This window comes from Polistes dominula, unplaced genomic scaffold, assembly GCF_049000335.1.
Source record: "Polistes dominula isolate Pdom_NZ unplaced genomic scaffold, Pdom_raw_medaka contig_80, whole genome shotgun sequence".
Taxonomy (NCBI): domain Eukaryota; kingdom Metazoa; phylum Arthropoda; class Insecta; order Hymenoptera; family Vespidae; genus Polistes; species Polistes dominula.
The window spans coordinates 2218640-2237239 of NW_028301111.1; the positions used below are offsets into that span (position 1 = coordinate 2218640).

Below are 18600 nucleotides of genomic sequence, written 5' to 3' on the forward strand. Positions count from 1 at the left end.
ATGAATGGATATGAGAAAAATAAAAAGAAACAAATGATTAAAATAAAAAGAAAAAGAAGAAGAAGAAGAACATATTCCCCATTAAAGAAAAAAAAGCATAACAGATCAGTAGTTATGAGAGAAATAAGAAGAAAACGAGAGAGAGAGAGAGAGTTTCGTAGCGTGGATCGAATCGAAAGGGGTTGATCGAAAGTTTCCCTACCACTTTGCTTCTCTCCCCTTTCTCTCTCTCACTCTCATCTTTCTTCCTTTGGGAAAGGTAGTAAATATTCCAAGTTCGTAGACGTTAAACGTCCGTTTCCGTGGAATATCCGTACGATATACTCTAAAGCTAGGATATATTCCGTAAAAGCCCTACCAACGTTACTGCTACTACTACTACTACAAGTAGAGTATTCCTCGAAATCGTACGGCCGATAAAAGCACACACAAACACACACACATATATATACACACTCTCTTTCTCTTTCTCTTTCTCTTCTTGGAGAACCAAGCCGACCGAGGGGGTGTATGAGGAGGATTCTGCGTTGGGTGATGGTAGTGGTAGTGGTGGTGGGTATAGATTGAAGCAGGGAAGAGGACGATATTGATTCGTTGGGTAATTTACGAGGACCTCCGGTACGAACCGGCGTGTCCTGGTGGAACGGGACGACGGTACAGGGGTGGAAGGGTGTGACTGCTGGAATGGGATGAGGTGGAAGGTGAGGGTTGGTGGATTCTCGCGATCGGTTGTGTTGTTGCGCCACCAATACTACCTCTACCAATGAGAACGGTACACATATACGAGTCGAAGGTAACCCCGGGAGGTGGGGGTAGGTATATACCACCCTCTCCATTCTAATCTGGGGTGATTTATTCACGTAATGGGAGCACCCATATTGCCGAGCGACTCTCTCTCACTCTCTCTCCTCAATTAATGCTCCTCGCGCGGAGTTACGTTATTGAAACGTCTACTGGCGGGACACGATCGCCTAGGTTCCGATTCTCTTCTTCTCTTTCTATCCCTTTCTATCCCTTTCCTTATTCTCCTTCTCCTCTCTCTCTCTCTCTCTCTCTCTCTCTCTCTCGATCTGTCTATCTATCTTTTTCACTCTACCACAAGGGTATAGAATTCACGCTCATTCCCGAGAGGCCACCAGGTGGTCCAATTTTCCTGAGTACCTTGCTGCTGCTGCTGCTGCTGCTGCTGTTGCTGTTGCTGCTGTTGCTACTGCTACTGCTTACTTACTTGCTTCATCGGAGAGATACTAAAATACTAACGTTGAATATCCTCTACACTACCGGTTTTTAAATGTTACTTCTTTTTTACTTTATTTTATAAAAATAGTTTATTAGATTATCGTTATATCGAAGATTAATTATTCTATATGAATCTATCCGTTCTCATGGGTTATATGTAAGTAATAATATTTGTGTCTAATTGAAATTATTAAATGAGTATTGAAATTTTTGTATCAAATGTTAATGGAGATTTTTAATATTAAACTTTTCGATATTTTGGTCAAATGATTTTAGTTTAAAAAAAATTTTAAATATAGAATAATATTTGAATCAATTTGATTATGAACAATATATATTTTGTTTTATTTAGAAATGAATCATTTACATTTGAAAGTCATAAATAAATTTGACCAATCGTGATACGTTTAATGTTAAGAATAATTAAAAAAAAAAAAAAAAAAAACATTTTGAATTAGTTAAAAAGAAAAAACTTCACGAATTAAGTAATCGGTAAATTTTTCCGTCAAAAGTCAAAATGTCAGAACCAATAATACCATCGAACATGAATAAGAAACGCTCCCTAACCCCCCATCGTCCTATCATCAAGAATTCTCCTACTTTTTTTTTTTTTATTGTAGGACTCTTTTACGTGTTTTTTTTTTAAAGGCGTACACGTTAGAAATCCTTCGCTTTATATATTATGTATAATACCCCCATGAGCGAGCTTCCAGGTTTTATCCTAACCTATCTTTTTGTACTATAGTAAGGTACATTACCTCTTACCCATTCAATATCACACGGTAGTTATCGTGCTATGAAACAGCTGCACGGATTTCTCGCTCCATCGTTCCCCTTTTCCTTGACTCCTCCTTCCTTTTCTCTCGATAAAACCCATTAAGGAAGACCTTTTAAACTCGTGCATAATTTTATTCTGTTAACTAGCCACGGAAGGATACGTCTAGTACTATGCCGTTAACCTTATGCTTTAATGATCTCTCTCTCTTTCTCTCTTTTTATTTCTATCATTTTTTTATGTTTTCTTTTTTTTTCTTTCCTTCTTGTACAATACATTACTCGGAGTCGTATGTTTTCAATGAAATTTGTATTAGAATATTTTCTATGGTGTACAAACTAAATCGTATAATTTATACATTGTTAATATTCTTACGATATATCGGTAAATATATTTTATTTAATTAAATAAATGATTTGTGATGATTTGTGATGATTTGTACTTGGAACTTTAATATATTGTTCAATATATTCTATTTATTTTTTTTTTAATGGTTTTAGGTTATGAATGAAATTTGAATTGAAATTTTATAAAGGTGTATAACTAAATGGTTAATATTTTTATGGTATATAGTTAAATGTATTTTGTTCAATTGTAAAAAGTTTAAGTTGATTTATACTTCGAATTTTAATATAATGTTTAATAAATTGTATTTATATTTTTGTAATGGTTTTAGGTTATGAATGAAATTTGAATTCAAATCTTGCAAAGGTGTTTAAGTAAATTGTATAATTTATAAATTAGTATATTATAATTAAATATATTTTATTTAATTGTAAAAAGTTTAAGTTAATTTATATTTTGAACTCTAAATACTGTAAAATCATTTCTATTATATTTTATAATACATTTACGTTTTGAATGAAATTTGAATTCAAATCTCACGTATGTATTGACTAATCGGAAAATGGTACGAATCATTAAACAGTTAACGGTATAAATAATAATTTTTAATATTTTCTCGTATTATTATTTTTTTCCATTTCTAATTTAAATAGCATCGATTTATAATTCGATAATGCTTTGAACTTACTCGATATACTGTTAAATAAATTCCATCGTCGAATTCTCACGCAATACATTCCAGACTTTATATTTTATTTTATATTATTTTTTTTCAAGAGTTAATACTTAGAAATTTACATATTACTCGTTGGTAGAATTATTGGAATAACTTATCAGCCATTGGAATTTCGCGGTTGCTAGCTAGTAGTACCGCCTGTAGTCATCTTTAAAATGGACTACCTTAAATCACGTCTATCCAATTAGTTCAGTTCGATGTCTTGCACGAGACATTGCACGGACTGCCGATACGTCAACTTTAGATATATGTATTTATATTTTACATATATATATGTGAATTCTTGCTGCCATGTAAATATTCGCATCTTCTCTCAGGGTATATAAATAATACACGACCTATACTCGCATGTGTGTTTGTTATCTATCAGAATTATTACCGGTTTCTTATTCATTTGGAATTTAAACTAATTTCTATACCCATTTCAAACTTCAGATTTATTTTCTTTTTCCTTTCACACCTTCCCCTTTTTTTATATCACATGCAAAAACAAAAATATATATATATATCTATAAATTATATAAATTTAATAAAAAATTGAGCAAAGAAACTTACACCATAAACAAATATTAAATGTCATAAGTAAGTTTCTACTGAAAATAATTTAAAAAAAATAGAACCAAAAATCAAATAGAAAATAAATGACAGTAGTGGGGGGGGGTAGGAAGAGTGGGGTAGTTTTATATAATTGACTGATAGGATTGGTAGTCTCAGAAAACGAATTATAAAGCCTTTCTCTCTTCACCAAATCCTCTGGTTACAACCTAGAATTGCTCAGTGAACTCGTGAACCACTTCATTTTCCTATTGGAACTCACAAGCAGAGGTTTGAAACCTCAAGGTTTCCTCCTATCGATATCTATATAACGTTTGGTATAGATTACTACACTACTAGAATTGCTGGGCAATTAATTAAACGTTGAACTCTCTGGGAAACGCGTAATGCGGGACTACTTGGTTAGTTAAGTTTAACCCCATTCGATATATAGGAATGATGAGACTACGTCCTGATTGGTTTACAAAGAAAAAAAAGGAAGATTTTTTAAAGAAAAAAAATAGAAGAAGAGGTGTAATTTATCAGAAATCTCATAAGAGAACTATTTCATACTCTCGACACTCGAGTTATTTTGAATCCTCCCCTCCCTCAATCTTCAGTTGTATATTAACGTTAAAATAGTGCATACTAATGTTTCAAGGTTGATCGATATATCCGGTTATTACCATCACTATGGTTAAATAGATCTTTCTGATATGATCTTAATGTCTAATACGACAAAGAATGTAAAATTTATGTTATGTATAATAATATCATAATTCGTTGTAATATTCGATACTTTATCTATGTTTTGAAATATTACCTAATATTATAAGATAAATCTATTTATTTATTTATTTATTGCGATAATATTATAATAAAATAATATTTAATACTTAAATATGTTATTGTGTATTGTCTATTTAAAAATATATATTATTTATTTTTAACATATTTATATCTTTTAATCTATTCAAGTGACGCTACGTATGCTTCAACGTAATTGGTTAAATCCTGTTACAACCTAGGGATGAGTTAGCAACAAAGATGCACAAGAAGCTCGTTGGATGGGTAACATCAACATCCGAGAAAATAGAAGGCGGCTTTTCGTGATTACCGGCGCCGGAAGGACGATTTATTTTCTGAATATATTATTATACTTTGCGCGAGATATCCTAAGGGAGATTAGAGAGAGAAAGAGAAAGATAAAGAGAGAGAGAGAGAGAGAGAGAGAGATCTTGTCAACCTTTCTGAGCCAATGGCATCGATGGATCATCATATTCATTGTACACGTTTCATAATATTTCTATGTACGAATATTATTTTAATAAAAAGAAAAAGATAAAATGTGAGGTTAGGTTAACAAGTTTTGAGTCTAAATAAAAATAACGTATCGTTTTTATTAGATTGTATTCGTGGAAGATTGAAAAGAAGTTGTTTTGGTATAACATAAAGCGTTTTATATTATTAAAAGTGAGAGATTAATGCGGATACAAAAATGCCACTCAAATCTTGAAAGGAACCAGAAAAACCGTAAAACGGAAAAACGGTATGCACTCGGAAACCGGTTGTGCCATCTATAAATAACACTGACGCGCTGATTCCCGCCAAATTTAACAGTTTTTTAATTAAATTAAGTTTGATCAAGAAGAAAAATATTGTTTCTAAAATATTTTGAGTATATATTCTGTATATAAATTGTATAAATTATATGTATTAATATTTTTGTCTATATTAATATTCAAATAATAATAATAATAATAGTTATAAATATGTTAAATAACGATAAACAGGTTAAAATAGTTGATAAAACAAATTTAAATCGATTCTTTATTATAAAGATGATCCTTCTTTAACAGTGCGGAAATCGGATTGGAATTTCAATAGAAAAAGAGAGGCAGAGAGAAGGGTTGGTGTAGGAAATTCTTATAAAATTTTTTCCTTTTATTTTCATTTTTTTCTTCTCTTTTCTTTCGATTATGATCCTCCCTTCCGTAGGATAAAAGGGATACACGAAGAAATTTATTTCATTCCAGTTTAATGAAACAAAAAAGTCCAACTTAGTTTTTTTTTTTTTAATTTTAAATCCATTTAATTGAGTTGAGTGTTGTTGGATATTGCGTTAAAATCGTTGTTTTTAATATTTCAATGAGTAAAATAATTTTTCAATGAGTTTATTTTAATCGTCCGAACAATATCAGCAATTGCAATACAAAATCTGCCTGAGGTTTTCTTTTTTTGTTGGATGCATACAAAGAAAACCTTCCCCCAACCCAAAACAAAATAAAAACAAAATAATGAACAGAACATTAGGGATTCTTTTTTTTTTTTTAATTATAGTTAATCTTCATTGTTCTTGTTTCAATTATTTGTTTGTTTTCTTTGTTTCTATCAACAATATTGATTAATATTTTATTCATGAAAGAGTATGTTATCTTCTTTTATATTTTTCAATTTGTATTTACAAACAAAAATTACATCTTCAAATATAATTATTATTTATTATAGTTTATAATGTTAGGTTAATACAATAATGATAAGAATTTCGTTCATCAAAATTCTATATACTTTAGTGGAATGATATTTCAATCAATAAATTGCATAGATTTACTAAATACTATTTGAAACATGTTATTTCATTTTATTTATATTTCTTATCCAATATTCTTGTCAGTAAGATCTTAATTATTATGTTATTTCAAAGATCGCGTGCAACGTAGAGAGTAGAAAAAATTTAGCAAATTACCTTTAATTATGAGAAAACGATCTAATACAAGAAAGACAGAGAAGAGAAGAAGAATGAAGAAAAAGAAGAAAATGCAAAGGAAAATTTTGATGCATTAAATTGGATGAAGTTATTGAAATGTTCATAAGAAAAAGTTGTTAAGTGTCTACTACAAGTAGCAAAAAATGATATTTTCATCATCCTCTTCAACTTATTTTTATTCTTATTCCTTTTTATTTAATTTCTTTTTATTTCATCTTATTTTCTTACTTTAGTTTGAAAAGTAAGGTTAAGAAAGTAGAAGAAATTTTTTTCCTTCTTCTTCTTCTTCAAAAAAAAAAACTTTCTTTCCACTTATATAATAATTATATATAAGAAAATAAAACAATAATAATAATAATAATTATAATAATTAAGATAAAATAATGATACATTTATCAATTGTTTATTAAGAAACATTTCTGTATTAATTTTCACATAACTTTTGTTTCATTTCAATAACTTTTTCTATCTCTCATTTTTTCTTATAAAAATAATAATAATAATAATAATAATAATAATAATTATAATGAAGAATAAAATAATGATACACTCCCCTCAATCAATTATTTATCAATAATCATCCCTTTGTTAATTTTTCCTCAAAACTTTTTATTACATTACATGACTTTCTTTATTTCTTTCATTCTCTCACATTTTATCTCAATTTTTATCTATAGCAATTAAATATCTTTGTTCTCCATTAGGATATCGTATCGGTAAGTTCGAGTATTTGGTAAAAGAAAGGACCAAATAAGAAAGAGTAGGGGGTTGAAGTTAATGAGCGTAAAAGGGGTTGAGTGTACTGGATCGAATGAGAAACAATTTTCTGAAGATAATAAAAATGAGAAAGAGAAAAGGCAAAAGTAATTTATAGAAAGGGGAAACAAATACAATCGATTATTTTTCTTTTTATATTTCTTCTTCTTCTTCTTGTTAGGTGGTCCATTCTCTTTGACGTTAAGAAAAATCAATTGTTAAATTATCCTAAAGAATCTTATTATTATCTTTTCTATTTATCTGAAGTATGTTGTTAATTGAACTTCTGCTTTTTCTATCAATAATGTGTTTTTTTTTTTTTGTATCAAAAGATTGTATTATTTATTATTGATGAAGTTTTATTAAACCCAGTCACCCATCCCAACTTCTTTCTACTCTGCAATCCCAATTTATCTCAACTTCACACATGTATGTATTAATTAAAAAGAAGTTTTCTTTCTTTTTTGGTATATCAAGAAGTGGTTTCCAAGTGACGAATTTTAACGAGGTCAACACCTGAATATGTTAAGATAAAATCTGTAGGGTAAGCTATATTCGTTTTGATCTCATATAACATCCATGATAGATATTTATATTTATATGTATATAAGTATAAATACATATATGTATGCCCATCATTATTATAAAAGTGGTTTAAGTAATGTAAGTACATGTAAGTCATGTTTTAAAGATATTTAGGAGATTATGTTTAAATGTAAAATGAATTTCATATAATGTTGAAACAACAAACAATCCATTTAACTATTCATTTTTTAGAATATCATATTAATATTATATTTAATTTTGATTTATAGTTAATAAAATAATAAAATAAATATTACTATTAATAAATTAAATATTAAATAAAATAACAATAAATTAAATATTATCTTGTAATGATTCACGTTTGATAATATTGTCAAAAATTACAATACACTGAATTATATTGAATTAATTTATAGTTTAATGTTATGTAAAATAATTGATGAAATCATTCTCTATTTTTTAATTAATGAATATTATGTTTTGTATTATATTATTTATAAAATATTAACCCTTAGCACTCTAAGTGTGAGCCCCTCAAGCATCATCAGTGTACAGTGCACTACTTCAAACATATTGTTGGGTCCTTACCAATACTGTTACCAATCAAAATAAATACTTCTCAATTATTTACAACCATCATTGTACTATTTAAGATCAAAATTCATTGCAATATTTAAAATCTGACATTTAAAACCTTGCAAGTTGAAGTACGGTTAGAAAAGGTTGGAGTTGATTGTCAATAACTGCATTCAAAAGTTGGAGTGCTAAGGGTCAAGTCACTTTTATAATTATAGGCAAATAAATCTTCTTTTTATTCTTTTCTTTCTTTATGTTTCTATTTTAGTTTTTTTTTTATATATATGTAAATTAAAAATGGAAAAAGAGTGAGTACTCACCGTTGTCCCAAGCGGCTTCCTTCATTCGAAGAAGAGCAGCCAATCCAATATTATCTTTGGGCATAACTCGGTTCAACATATTGTCCGAACCTTCGGCATTAGCCATTGCCAATTGATTGAATTCGACTAAATGCTCCTTTATCAAGGTGAATCTGTAAAATAACCAAAAAAAAAGTAATTATTATCAACCCCTTTTGAGTACTGAATACTTTTAGCTAAAAGTGGTTTTATAGGAACAGAATCATTTATTATTATTGTGAAATATTAATCCCAGATTCTAATAAAATAGTTATTAAACAATAATTTAATAATATATTAAAATATATATATATATATAAATATAAATTTTAAAATATAATTAATATTCTAATAAATTAAATAATAAATATTTAATAATTAAAATACTCTTTTCTTACTTAATATAGTTATTAAATATATTCATTATTTAGATTGTAAATTTTACTTAAATGGATTCCACCATAATCAAATTTCACTATTCGTAGTTTTCAAGAAACGTAATCGTGGTCATTAGTCGATCGTCATTATCGATTGTCGATTTTTATCTAAAAGAAAAAGAAATCTCGTAAGAAGGCGTATCACGTAGGGCAAGTGCTGGGTGTAGAGAAAACCCTTCTTTGGTTTCTTTTGCAGATATGTGTGGCACGTATAGTCGAGAGAAAAATATATTCTTCACCGTATCCCCCATTACGAGCTATCATCCCCCTTCTTCTAGCCTCCCTACCCTAACATCGAATCCCCCTCATCATCCCATCATTCCTAACCACCACCACCAACTCCTTAAACCCTCATTTTTCGTTTTTCTTTCCTTTTTTCTAACATCTTCATGTTGTTGTTACTCGTAAACAAGATTGAATCAACGTCACCAACAGTTGCCACAACTAATGTCAGGCTGAGATTGTATTAATACGTTTTGTGCCACGTGTACCACCGGTGGTACACATTAAACTTGTTCTTTAGGCCACGTGTACCACCGATGGTACACTAACCATTAAACATATTTATTTAATGCACTGAAAATATATGTTTAATTTTGTATAAAAATATTGATGGATTATACAAAATACAGTATAGAACAAAGCACATAAGTTTGTTTAATAGTTATATTTACAATAATTAATAATAATATGTAATAATTGATTTTATTAAAGCAAAATTAAATGATCTGAATGACAAGTCAGGTAAAAAGGGTTTAGCATGGAACGTGTTAAATACTTTTTGGTAAATATGAAAGGTATGATTATTAATTTGAATCTTAATAAGAGTTTAATTATGTTTAAACATTTTTATGATTTATTTTTCATGTCCACTTGTCAACGATTACTTTCACAAGAGTTAAACTCACGTTACTGTAACTTTTTCTTACTGTAACATGTAACATATAAGGATACTTATCGGAAATAAGTTAAAAAAGAAAAACTTGAAACAACTAATACACGTTCAACCGCGAAAAGAAATAAAAAAAAAAAAAAAAAAAAAGAAGGATAACCAATAAGAATAAAAAGAAAAGAAAGAATAAGAGGAAGAAACTCGACCTCATGGATCCCCAAGACCTAACTCTAAAGTATCGACGTTTCCTGAGTATCGTCCAACCGACCATTCGTTCAAAAACTTTCGAATCACGAGCAGAAAGGTACGTCTAGCAAGACACGAGTATTACTTTGAGAACCTTTCTCTCTCTCTCTCTCTCTCTCTCTCTCTCTCTCTTTTTCTTTTCTTTTCGTCCTCTTCTATTTCTTCTTACCGAACTAATACGAAAGTTTGACGGAAAGTTCTACGGGGAAGGGGAACAAATATTTCGTTTGGGATCTTCTTCTTCTTCAAGTGAAGTGCAATAAAAGGGAAGAATGATACGTGTACTCGATTATTATTCGCTAGTGAGAAGGATACAAATAAAAAAGGGAATCCCCCCCTCCCCCCTCCCCTCCCCACCCAAAAAAAAGAACGAAAAGTACAATAAAGATAAAAAAATAGAAAGAAAAATCGAAAGCAATTCCGTTCTATCGTACCCTCGAGTCTATTTCAAAAGCCAATCGTGTTTTACTACACTCTTCTAACTTTTTTACTATATATATATATGTATATTCGATAATGTTTCCATTGAGACTAATTGTTGAAAGGGTTAAGGGGCTAGATATGTAGGGTGTGAGTGTGAGGGGTAGTAGTTGGTAGATTTGGAACACGTTTGAGGAAATATTCGCAAATTATTCCATCTGCTTTTCAAAAGGCTTTGGTTATACCACCTATACATGTACACACACATACATATATATGTATATAGATATCATATGTAACATGGTGTATACTGCTAGTAACTATCTAGGTCACATCAGAAAGCTTTGTCATTTAACTGACCTTAATATCGTCATAGAGACGTCGGTTTCACGAAGCATTTATGATGTCAGAGTATAAAGGAATGTTACATATATATATAACGACATATACTATGTATTTACCTGTATATAATATATATATATATATATATATATATATATAGTTACGTTAGAAGTGGAAATTTTAATGAGTCTCAACATTGTTCTCTTCGATATCAAACGTCGTTTATAAACTATTCTATACCATGAACTATTGTTATATTATTTTTAAATCATATTTTATATATTGCCAAATTCTAACGTCACTAAGACAATTGATTTAATTAACAATTGTGTTTGCAATATTAAAATAGACAAGGATTTATAATCAAATCAATTTTATTAAATTAACAATCCATTTTACAGTATTAAATTCAATGCAATTAGTTTATCTACTCCAATAGGGTTACTTTGTATAAAAAAACGTATAAGATTACTCAGAATATTTTTATGGTTTGTTTATTTTTGTTTTGTATTTTTCTTCATGGAAAATGCATAGATGAGAAATGCAAGAAAATCCACAAGATACACTAGGGTTGTAGTTAAGGGTGCTAGAGAAGTAACATTGATGGTGATGGTGATGATGGTGGTGTTAGTGTTGAAGGGGTGGTTTTCTCTCATCGTGGGGTAGGTAACTCTCGTCGTGTCTTCTTGGTAAATTGGATGTACTACTAAGGTGAAAATGCAAATTTTCTCTCGCCCTGTCCGCGTTGATATTTGTTTAAGTTTCGAGAGGGGTGTTGGAGAAAAGTGGGGTTGAAATCTAACGACGTTTTCTATTCCTTCCTCTTACCTTTCTTCATTTCTTCGTTCATTCATTCATTTGATTCGTTTTAATTCGTTCATTTTGCCAGTTTTATCTCGAAAAAAACCTCGTAATTTGCATTATCTCCGTAGTTGTCGTGTTTTATTCTCGTTTGTCATTTAACGTTCATTGTTTTAAACGTTAGCTTATAAATTATATATGCACGTTTCGCTTTAAATATTGTCATAAATATATATATGTGTGTATAAAATGAGATGTCTGTCTTTTGTTCGTTAAATTACTTTGTCAACATACTGTGAAACACCAACACTAACTACGACACATTGGTGATGATGTGTCAACGGGTAAAAGAAAGTTTGATTAAAAAAGTTGACTCTCTTCTACTTTTTGTTATTTTTCCTATCCCCTTTTCCCTCAAAAACCGTGTCTTTGTTCGAATAATTTCGAATGAAAAGAAGAAAGAAAAAACAAATACATAAACACACTTACACACAAATGCATAAACTAAAATTTAAAAATTGTTCCTTTACTTCTTTAAAAGAAAAAAAACAAATCATTATATTTGACTAAATATAAAGAGTTACGAATAAAATAAAATAAAAATAAAATAAATCATAGGTTAGTTTTTATGTTATATTTAAATCTGAAAAAAATGTAACGACGTGAAAATATATCAAAATAATTGAATTATAATACAGAGCCATCTATTGAAAAATTACAGTACTTAAAGACTTAGATAACCTATAAATAATAAATCCTTAAATTAGGAATACAAAATACAAAATAATCGGGATCAAAACTATCCTATAGTACACTAAATTTTTATATATTAATCTATTGAATTAATTAAAATATTTTATATAATAATATTAATATAATTTTATTATAATTAATATTTAAAAATGTAATATTAATAATAATAAATAGTAAAAGACAAGTTGAGATTTTGATTAAAATATAATAATAATAATAATAATAATAATAATAATAATAATAATGTATAGCTTACTTGGCTGTCCTGTAAAAAATAGCACATCCGTCGACGTACTTCCGGTCATTTTCAGCCATTGTCTTGGCACGAGATTTCGGTGAGAATATACCATCGTAACCGTCGTGTTTAAGCTCAGGCAAAAAGAAATTGTAGAATTGGTCTGTCTCGACCTCCTGCAGGCTGATGATGTCAGCAGCATAATGTCGTATCTCATCTAGGATTCCTTTTTTCCGATATTCCCAATCTAATGCCCAACTTGGACAATAACCGTACATCTGACGTGTCGCGTACTTGTCGCACAGCACGTTATAACACATTACCGTAAATATACCTGGAACAATAAACAAGAATATATATATATATATTTTTTTTATTTATCTTCCCAGGTTGTTTTATTCAAGAAAAATTACATTTGTTTTTTAATTTTTGTAGATGTTTTATAATCCTAACATCGTATCACCATATTATCAACCCCTATATCAGTTTGAAGCTATTTATTATTGGTATTCACTATCATTGTATTTTTTATTATTACCTTAATTTATTGTGTAACCCCAATTAGGGTTAACCAAAAGTGTTTCTGAATTTTTGTTTGTTTTTATATTATTAAATATTTTAAAAGTAAATTTTTGTATTACAATACAATCCATTATGCAGTTTCAAAGTTTTCAATATAATATAATATATATGTATGTATTTATGTTTGTATAAAAGGTAATAATACCTTCTTTTGTTCTTTCGAAGTAGAAAAGGACCGTTATGAAAACGGTAGGGACATTTCGTATCTCGATTTATTGTCCTATCGATTTATCGTCGTCAAGTAGAATAACCGGTTACATTTACAAGCATCGAAGAGATATATATCTCTGATAGTCTTCGAGCTTTGTGAATCTTGTTTTGCAAGTTAAGACAAAGCTACAAGTTTCGTATACGTGGTAAAACTTATTTTCAAACGATATAGATGAATATTATGATACAAGAATGATAAGTATTTCTTTTTTTTTTTTTTTTAAACAATAACGTGATTTTTTAATAATATAATACATACATGTATACGTATGTACAGAAAAGTATATTACAATTTCAAAATGTTTTCATATCAGTCACTTTCAAAATTATTGTCCAAGTATTCTTTGGTATTCTTTTCATCAATTAAGATTGGTGTTGATCAAAAAACTAATATGATATTTAAATATGCAATGTAATTAACCCTTTTGCTACAGGCGACTTCTCTGCCGTGGTATTTTCGCTGAACGTGTCGCAGCGCCAAAAATGTGCACGGTGCTCGAGTAAAATCGACAGCGGCCGCGTTTATGCTTCACAGCAACCCGAATTGGTTTAATGGTGTTTATTGAAAAAAAAAACTCCACAAATTAAAATATTTCTAACATTTAAACATATTAACTTTGTATTAAACTCAATTTGAAGTAACTCTAATCGTTCGTCATATTATACAATGTACAATGCGCGGTATTTTATGTATAGCGACTATAGCCGTCCGTAGTATGTGAGTGGCATTTTATGTAGAGCGACTTCAGTCGCCTGTAGTACGTCAGTCATAAAATGCTTATGGAAAGCGAGTATAGTCGCCCGTAGTGGCGAAAGGGTTAATGAAAGAGAAATAGAATAAATTGATTTTTAAATACATGTATATATATATATATATATATATATATATATATATATATATATATATATATGATACATAATACATAGATATGTAAATATATATAAAGAAAGAGAAAGAACTAATAAAAATATGAAAAGGTTTAATATCAATTACTTTTGATACATCTGTCAAGTAATTTGGTATTCGTTTCATCGATTAAGATCACTACTGATGCTGCTAGTATTGATATTGATATTGGTGATTGGTATTGGTGATTGGTGATTGGTCTATGGTGTTGGTAGGGTGTTGTTGATGTTGTGTGGTATGGTCGTTAATCAACGACAATGTCGTATGCAATTGATATCGAGTTAATCATTCCCTCTCGTCCAATCGCGTGAGAAACGATTGAATCGGAGCTACTTCGATCACGATTAAATTACGATCGATAGATCGATCTAGCCGATAGATCGAATGATCATTCGTTCAATCGTGTCAATGTTAGTTTCGCACTCTGACTATCAAAGATTAGATCTTCAAAGATCTCACTAGACTTTCTTCTGAGATGCCACTTTATTTTATCTCAGAGTCCTTCCTATTTGTTCATTTTGTTTTGTATTTTTTCCTATTTTTTTTTTCAATAAATCATTACAAGTGTTACTGGAAGATCATATCTTTGATTTATATTCAAATGAATTAATAAATCAAATTAAAGACTTTTATTTCATTATAATTTCATTTAGTTTAATTAGGGTTGTGTATCACGTGGTTTCAAAGTAAGGTTATGTCGTAAGTAAATTGCAATAATTGAATTGAAATACGATGCCATCTGTTGAATATTTAAACAACTTAGAGACCTAGATAACTTCTAAATAATAAATCTATAAATTAGCAATATAAAATACAAAATAATTGCAATAAAAACTATCCTAAAACTAAATTGAGAAAAAAAATACACACAAAAAATAAACAAAATTTCATTGGAACAACAACAATTAAACGATGAATAAAATAAATCAATAAGAAAATAAAAGAGAATCAGAGAGTATAAAAAAGAGATTGCAGTTTCTTATAACAAAATTGAAAAAAAAAATCTCGTCTTCCTAGCCCCTCTATTTGCATCTACCCCTCCCTCCACCCCCTGTTTAACTCATTCCATTATATTCTCTTTTCATCTATTATCTTCGTCCAGGTTTCTAATCGGCAATCGACTATAGAAGAAGTTAGTTGTAGTAGTAACTATGCACTTTCAATATTATTCCCATCGTATGAAAGCATGGGGGCAGGGAGGAGTAGTAGTATCATGGGGGCCCGAAGATAAAACAGCTAATGGCGGTGGTATATATACACGCTTAGAGTTTATTATATTCCGTAAGGATAATCGGTTGTTTATGGGATAGAAAAATGAGAGCGCTTCTTTACTAGTAGAAAGCAGTTACCGTTAGGATCCATTAACGAGAACTATGCTATATTGAAGATTTTTTTTTTTATTATGGTTCTGGATCGAGTGAAAAAGAGAGAGAAAAAAATAATAGTAAAAAAGAAAATACAATTTTTTATATCGTTTTACTAAATTTTTTTTTTTTTTAATGCATAGTAGATAAAATTATCTGTAAGTGTAATCTCATAAGAATTTGTGTACTCGGTTTTTAATTGCATAATTAATTATTGTATTGATTTAAAATTATTTATATTTATTCTTATGCTAAAATCTTAAAATATTTTTTTTTTTATTGATAGGAAAGTATTTTTAAAATTATATAATATGTATAATATAATATTATTAATAATAATAATAATAATATGATATAATAATTAATATAATATATATTAAAATAATTAAAATAATAAATATAATATAATAATAATTATATAATAAATTAAATATATATATATGTAAATGATTAAAAGTAAAATTTGTTTTTACTTTAATTTGACTATTTGATTATTTAAATATATAATTTTTTTATTCTAAATTCTAACTAGTATTCCAATTGTTTTAATTTTAATTAATACTTTCAAAGATTATTAAATATAATTATTGTCCATTTTGCAAAGAAATTTCAATCAATTGTAAGTTAAAATTGACGTTTATTATTACAGCTTGTGAATCATTTATAGGGTGTATATTACCATACAATTTCATCCCCCCATAATACAAAATTACTTTTAGAACGTCAAATAAAAACTTTTCAGCAAGAAAAACAAAAAGATAGAAAGAAAGTTTAGTGAATGATAGAATATTGATAAAAATGTATACACAAGGAATTACAAAATATTAAATTATTTTGTTATATATTCAATAGAACATTTTTTCATAGATATATATATTTTTTTTTATAAATAAACGTATATTGTTAGTTTATTTAATTATTAGAAAATTGAAAAGAATATTATGTTCTTATACATTTTTATAAAGCATTCATTTTAGTCTTTTAATATGAAAATAACTAGCGCTTTATTGTTTTTTGTTCAACTAGATAGGAAAATAAATATATAATAATGTTGAAACGCGTTACAATGGAAAAATAATAATAAAAAAAAAAAGAGAAAGAGAGAGAGAGAGAGAGAGATAGAATATTCTAGACTGAGGTATTGAATTTTTGCCATTTCATCAAAGCCAGACATCTTGTTATCCGTGGTAGGATCGTTGATGGGTTAGGTCGATGAGATTACGAGAGCACGCCGTTGGGGAAAGGAATTTGTTGAAAATGAAGGAGAGATAACTTAGTTTGCGGATGATGATGCGTAAGACAAAAATTGATTTTGAACCTTACAACGGGAGATTATAACGAGAGAGAGAGAGAGTTATAAATTTGACATTAATTTTACGAAATTTGATTCTACATTTATTCTATCCTCTTCATTATTTTTCATTATTATCGATAATGGTCAGAAATAATTTTTATCATTAATTATTAATTCAATAATTCATTATAAATATCAAATTTTATTCATGTTTTAGTTCTTTTGGAGAAAAATTAATTCATTCGTAACCCTTCTACATATATTTGGTTAGAATCAAACTCAAATTAGGTTATGTCACTTATAAACCTGAAAAAAAATGTACGACCTGAACATATCCAATTAATTGAATTGTAATACAACGCCACCTATTGAAAACTTACACTATTTAGAGACTTACATAACCTGTAAATAATGAATTTTCCTAAAGTTATATAAAAGAAATAAATAAGTTAGATTTAAAACACTTTTTATTCGATTCGATTTGCATCGATTGATTTATCGAATACATAATAGTGTTTTACAGGAAATAAAAGTTTCTAGAATTTCTAGTAAAATAGTTTAAGTATTGAAGTTTAAATGTTCGTAGTGTCATTGGAATAAGCTCGATATTGTCGGAACTTGTCGGCATTGTAAAAGGGGGTATCCTTTCGAAAGACGAAACGAGTTAGAAACAAGGAGAGAGAAAGAGAGAAAGAGAGAGAGAGAGAAGAGAAAGAGAGAAAGGTAAAGAGGAATACTTGACTCGCATCTGTGCTCATGGAATTTCTCTGGAGCGACATGATATCCGCAGGTCGTAAACTAAAGTTCGAAAGCAAGTGTTCCAGGTACAGGTTGTGTCGGCAAATAGTATTGCCGATAGAAGAAGTAGAAGTAGAAGTAGAAGAAGAACTTAAGGAAGTCTTCTTCTACGTCTATTCAAACGTATTTTAATTATTTAACATTGTCAATAATTTATTAAACATTTTTCATCTTAATCATTTCTATGTTTTCTAATAATGATTTAATTTAATACAAATTTAATTAAATATTGCTGTAGAATATGATAATAATTTTGTTATTATTAAATAATTCTTCAATGTTAATTTAAACTAATTTAAACAATAAAACTAATACAAATTTAATTAAATATTTTTGTAAAATATGATAATAATTTTTTGATTATTAAATAATTTATTTTTCAATGTTTTATTTAATTTTAAATTCATACGAAAAATAACACGTCATATTAATATTAATAATTTTCAAAATACAGTTTAGAAAACACATGTTATTTATCTTTGGAATGTAATAACACATAGAATGGGTATTATCGAACACCGTAGTGTAACGTTGTATGTGTGGGGTACGATTAGTTACGGAAAACGATTGTCAATGGCAGGTAGAACTCGTTCGTACGATGCCAAGCTTTCCATTCAAGAAATAGGGAATGGTATTTTCGAGGTCAACGATGTCCACGACCTAACTCAACAGTCGCCAAACCAGTTTCAACAAATCCGAGCAAGTAG

At 28.7% G+C, this 18600-nt stretch overlaps 2 protein-coding genes across 5 annotated transcripts in view; one reads left to right on the forward strand and one right to left on the reverse strand.

Moving 5' to 3' along the window:
* LOC107071673 (tachykinin-like peptides receptor 86C) overlaps nt 1–18600 on the forward strand; it is a 216674-nt gene that overhangs the window by 173361 nt on the left and 24713 nt on the right. The window lies entirely within an intron of this gene.
* Nucleotides 1–18600, reverse strand: part of twin (CCR4-NOT transcription complex subunit 6-like twin) — a 246481-nt gene that overhangs the window by 11981 nt on the left and 215900 nt on the right. For 3 of the 4 annotated variants that reach the window (XM_089176666.1, XM_089176664.1, XM_089176667.1), the window contains exons 3-4: nt 12760–13072; nt 8595–8746 (exon numbers count right to left, since the gene is read on the reverse strand). In XM_089176666.1, the coding sequence (XP_089032792.1) occupies nt 8595–8746; nt 12760–13072 (465 nt within the window). Of the gene's footprint in view, nt 1–8594; nt 8747–12759; nt 13073–13951; nt 14238–18600 lie in introns of those variants that run through there. The other variant, XM_089176668.1, reaches the window with a different exon arrangement.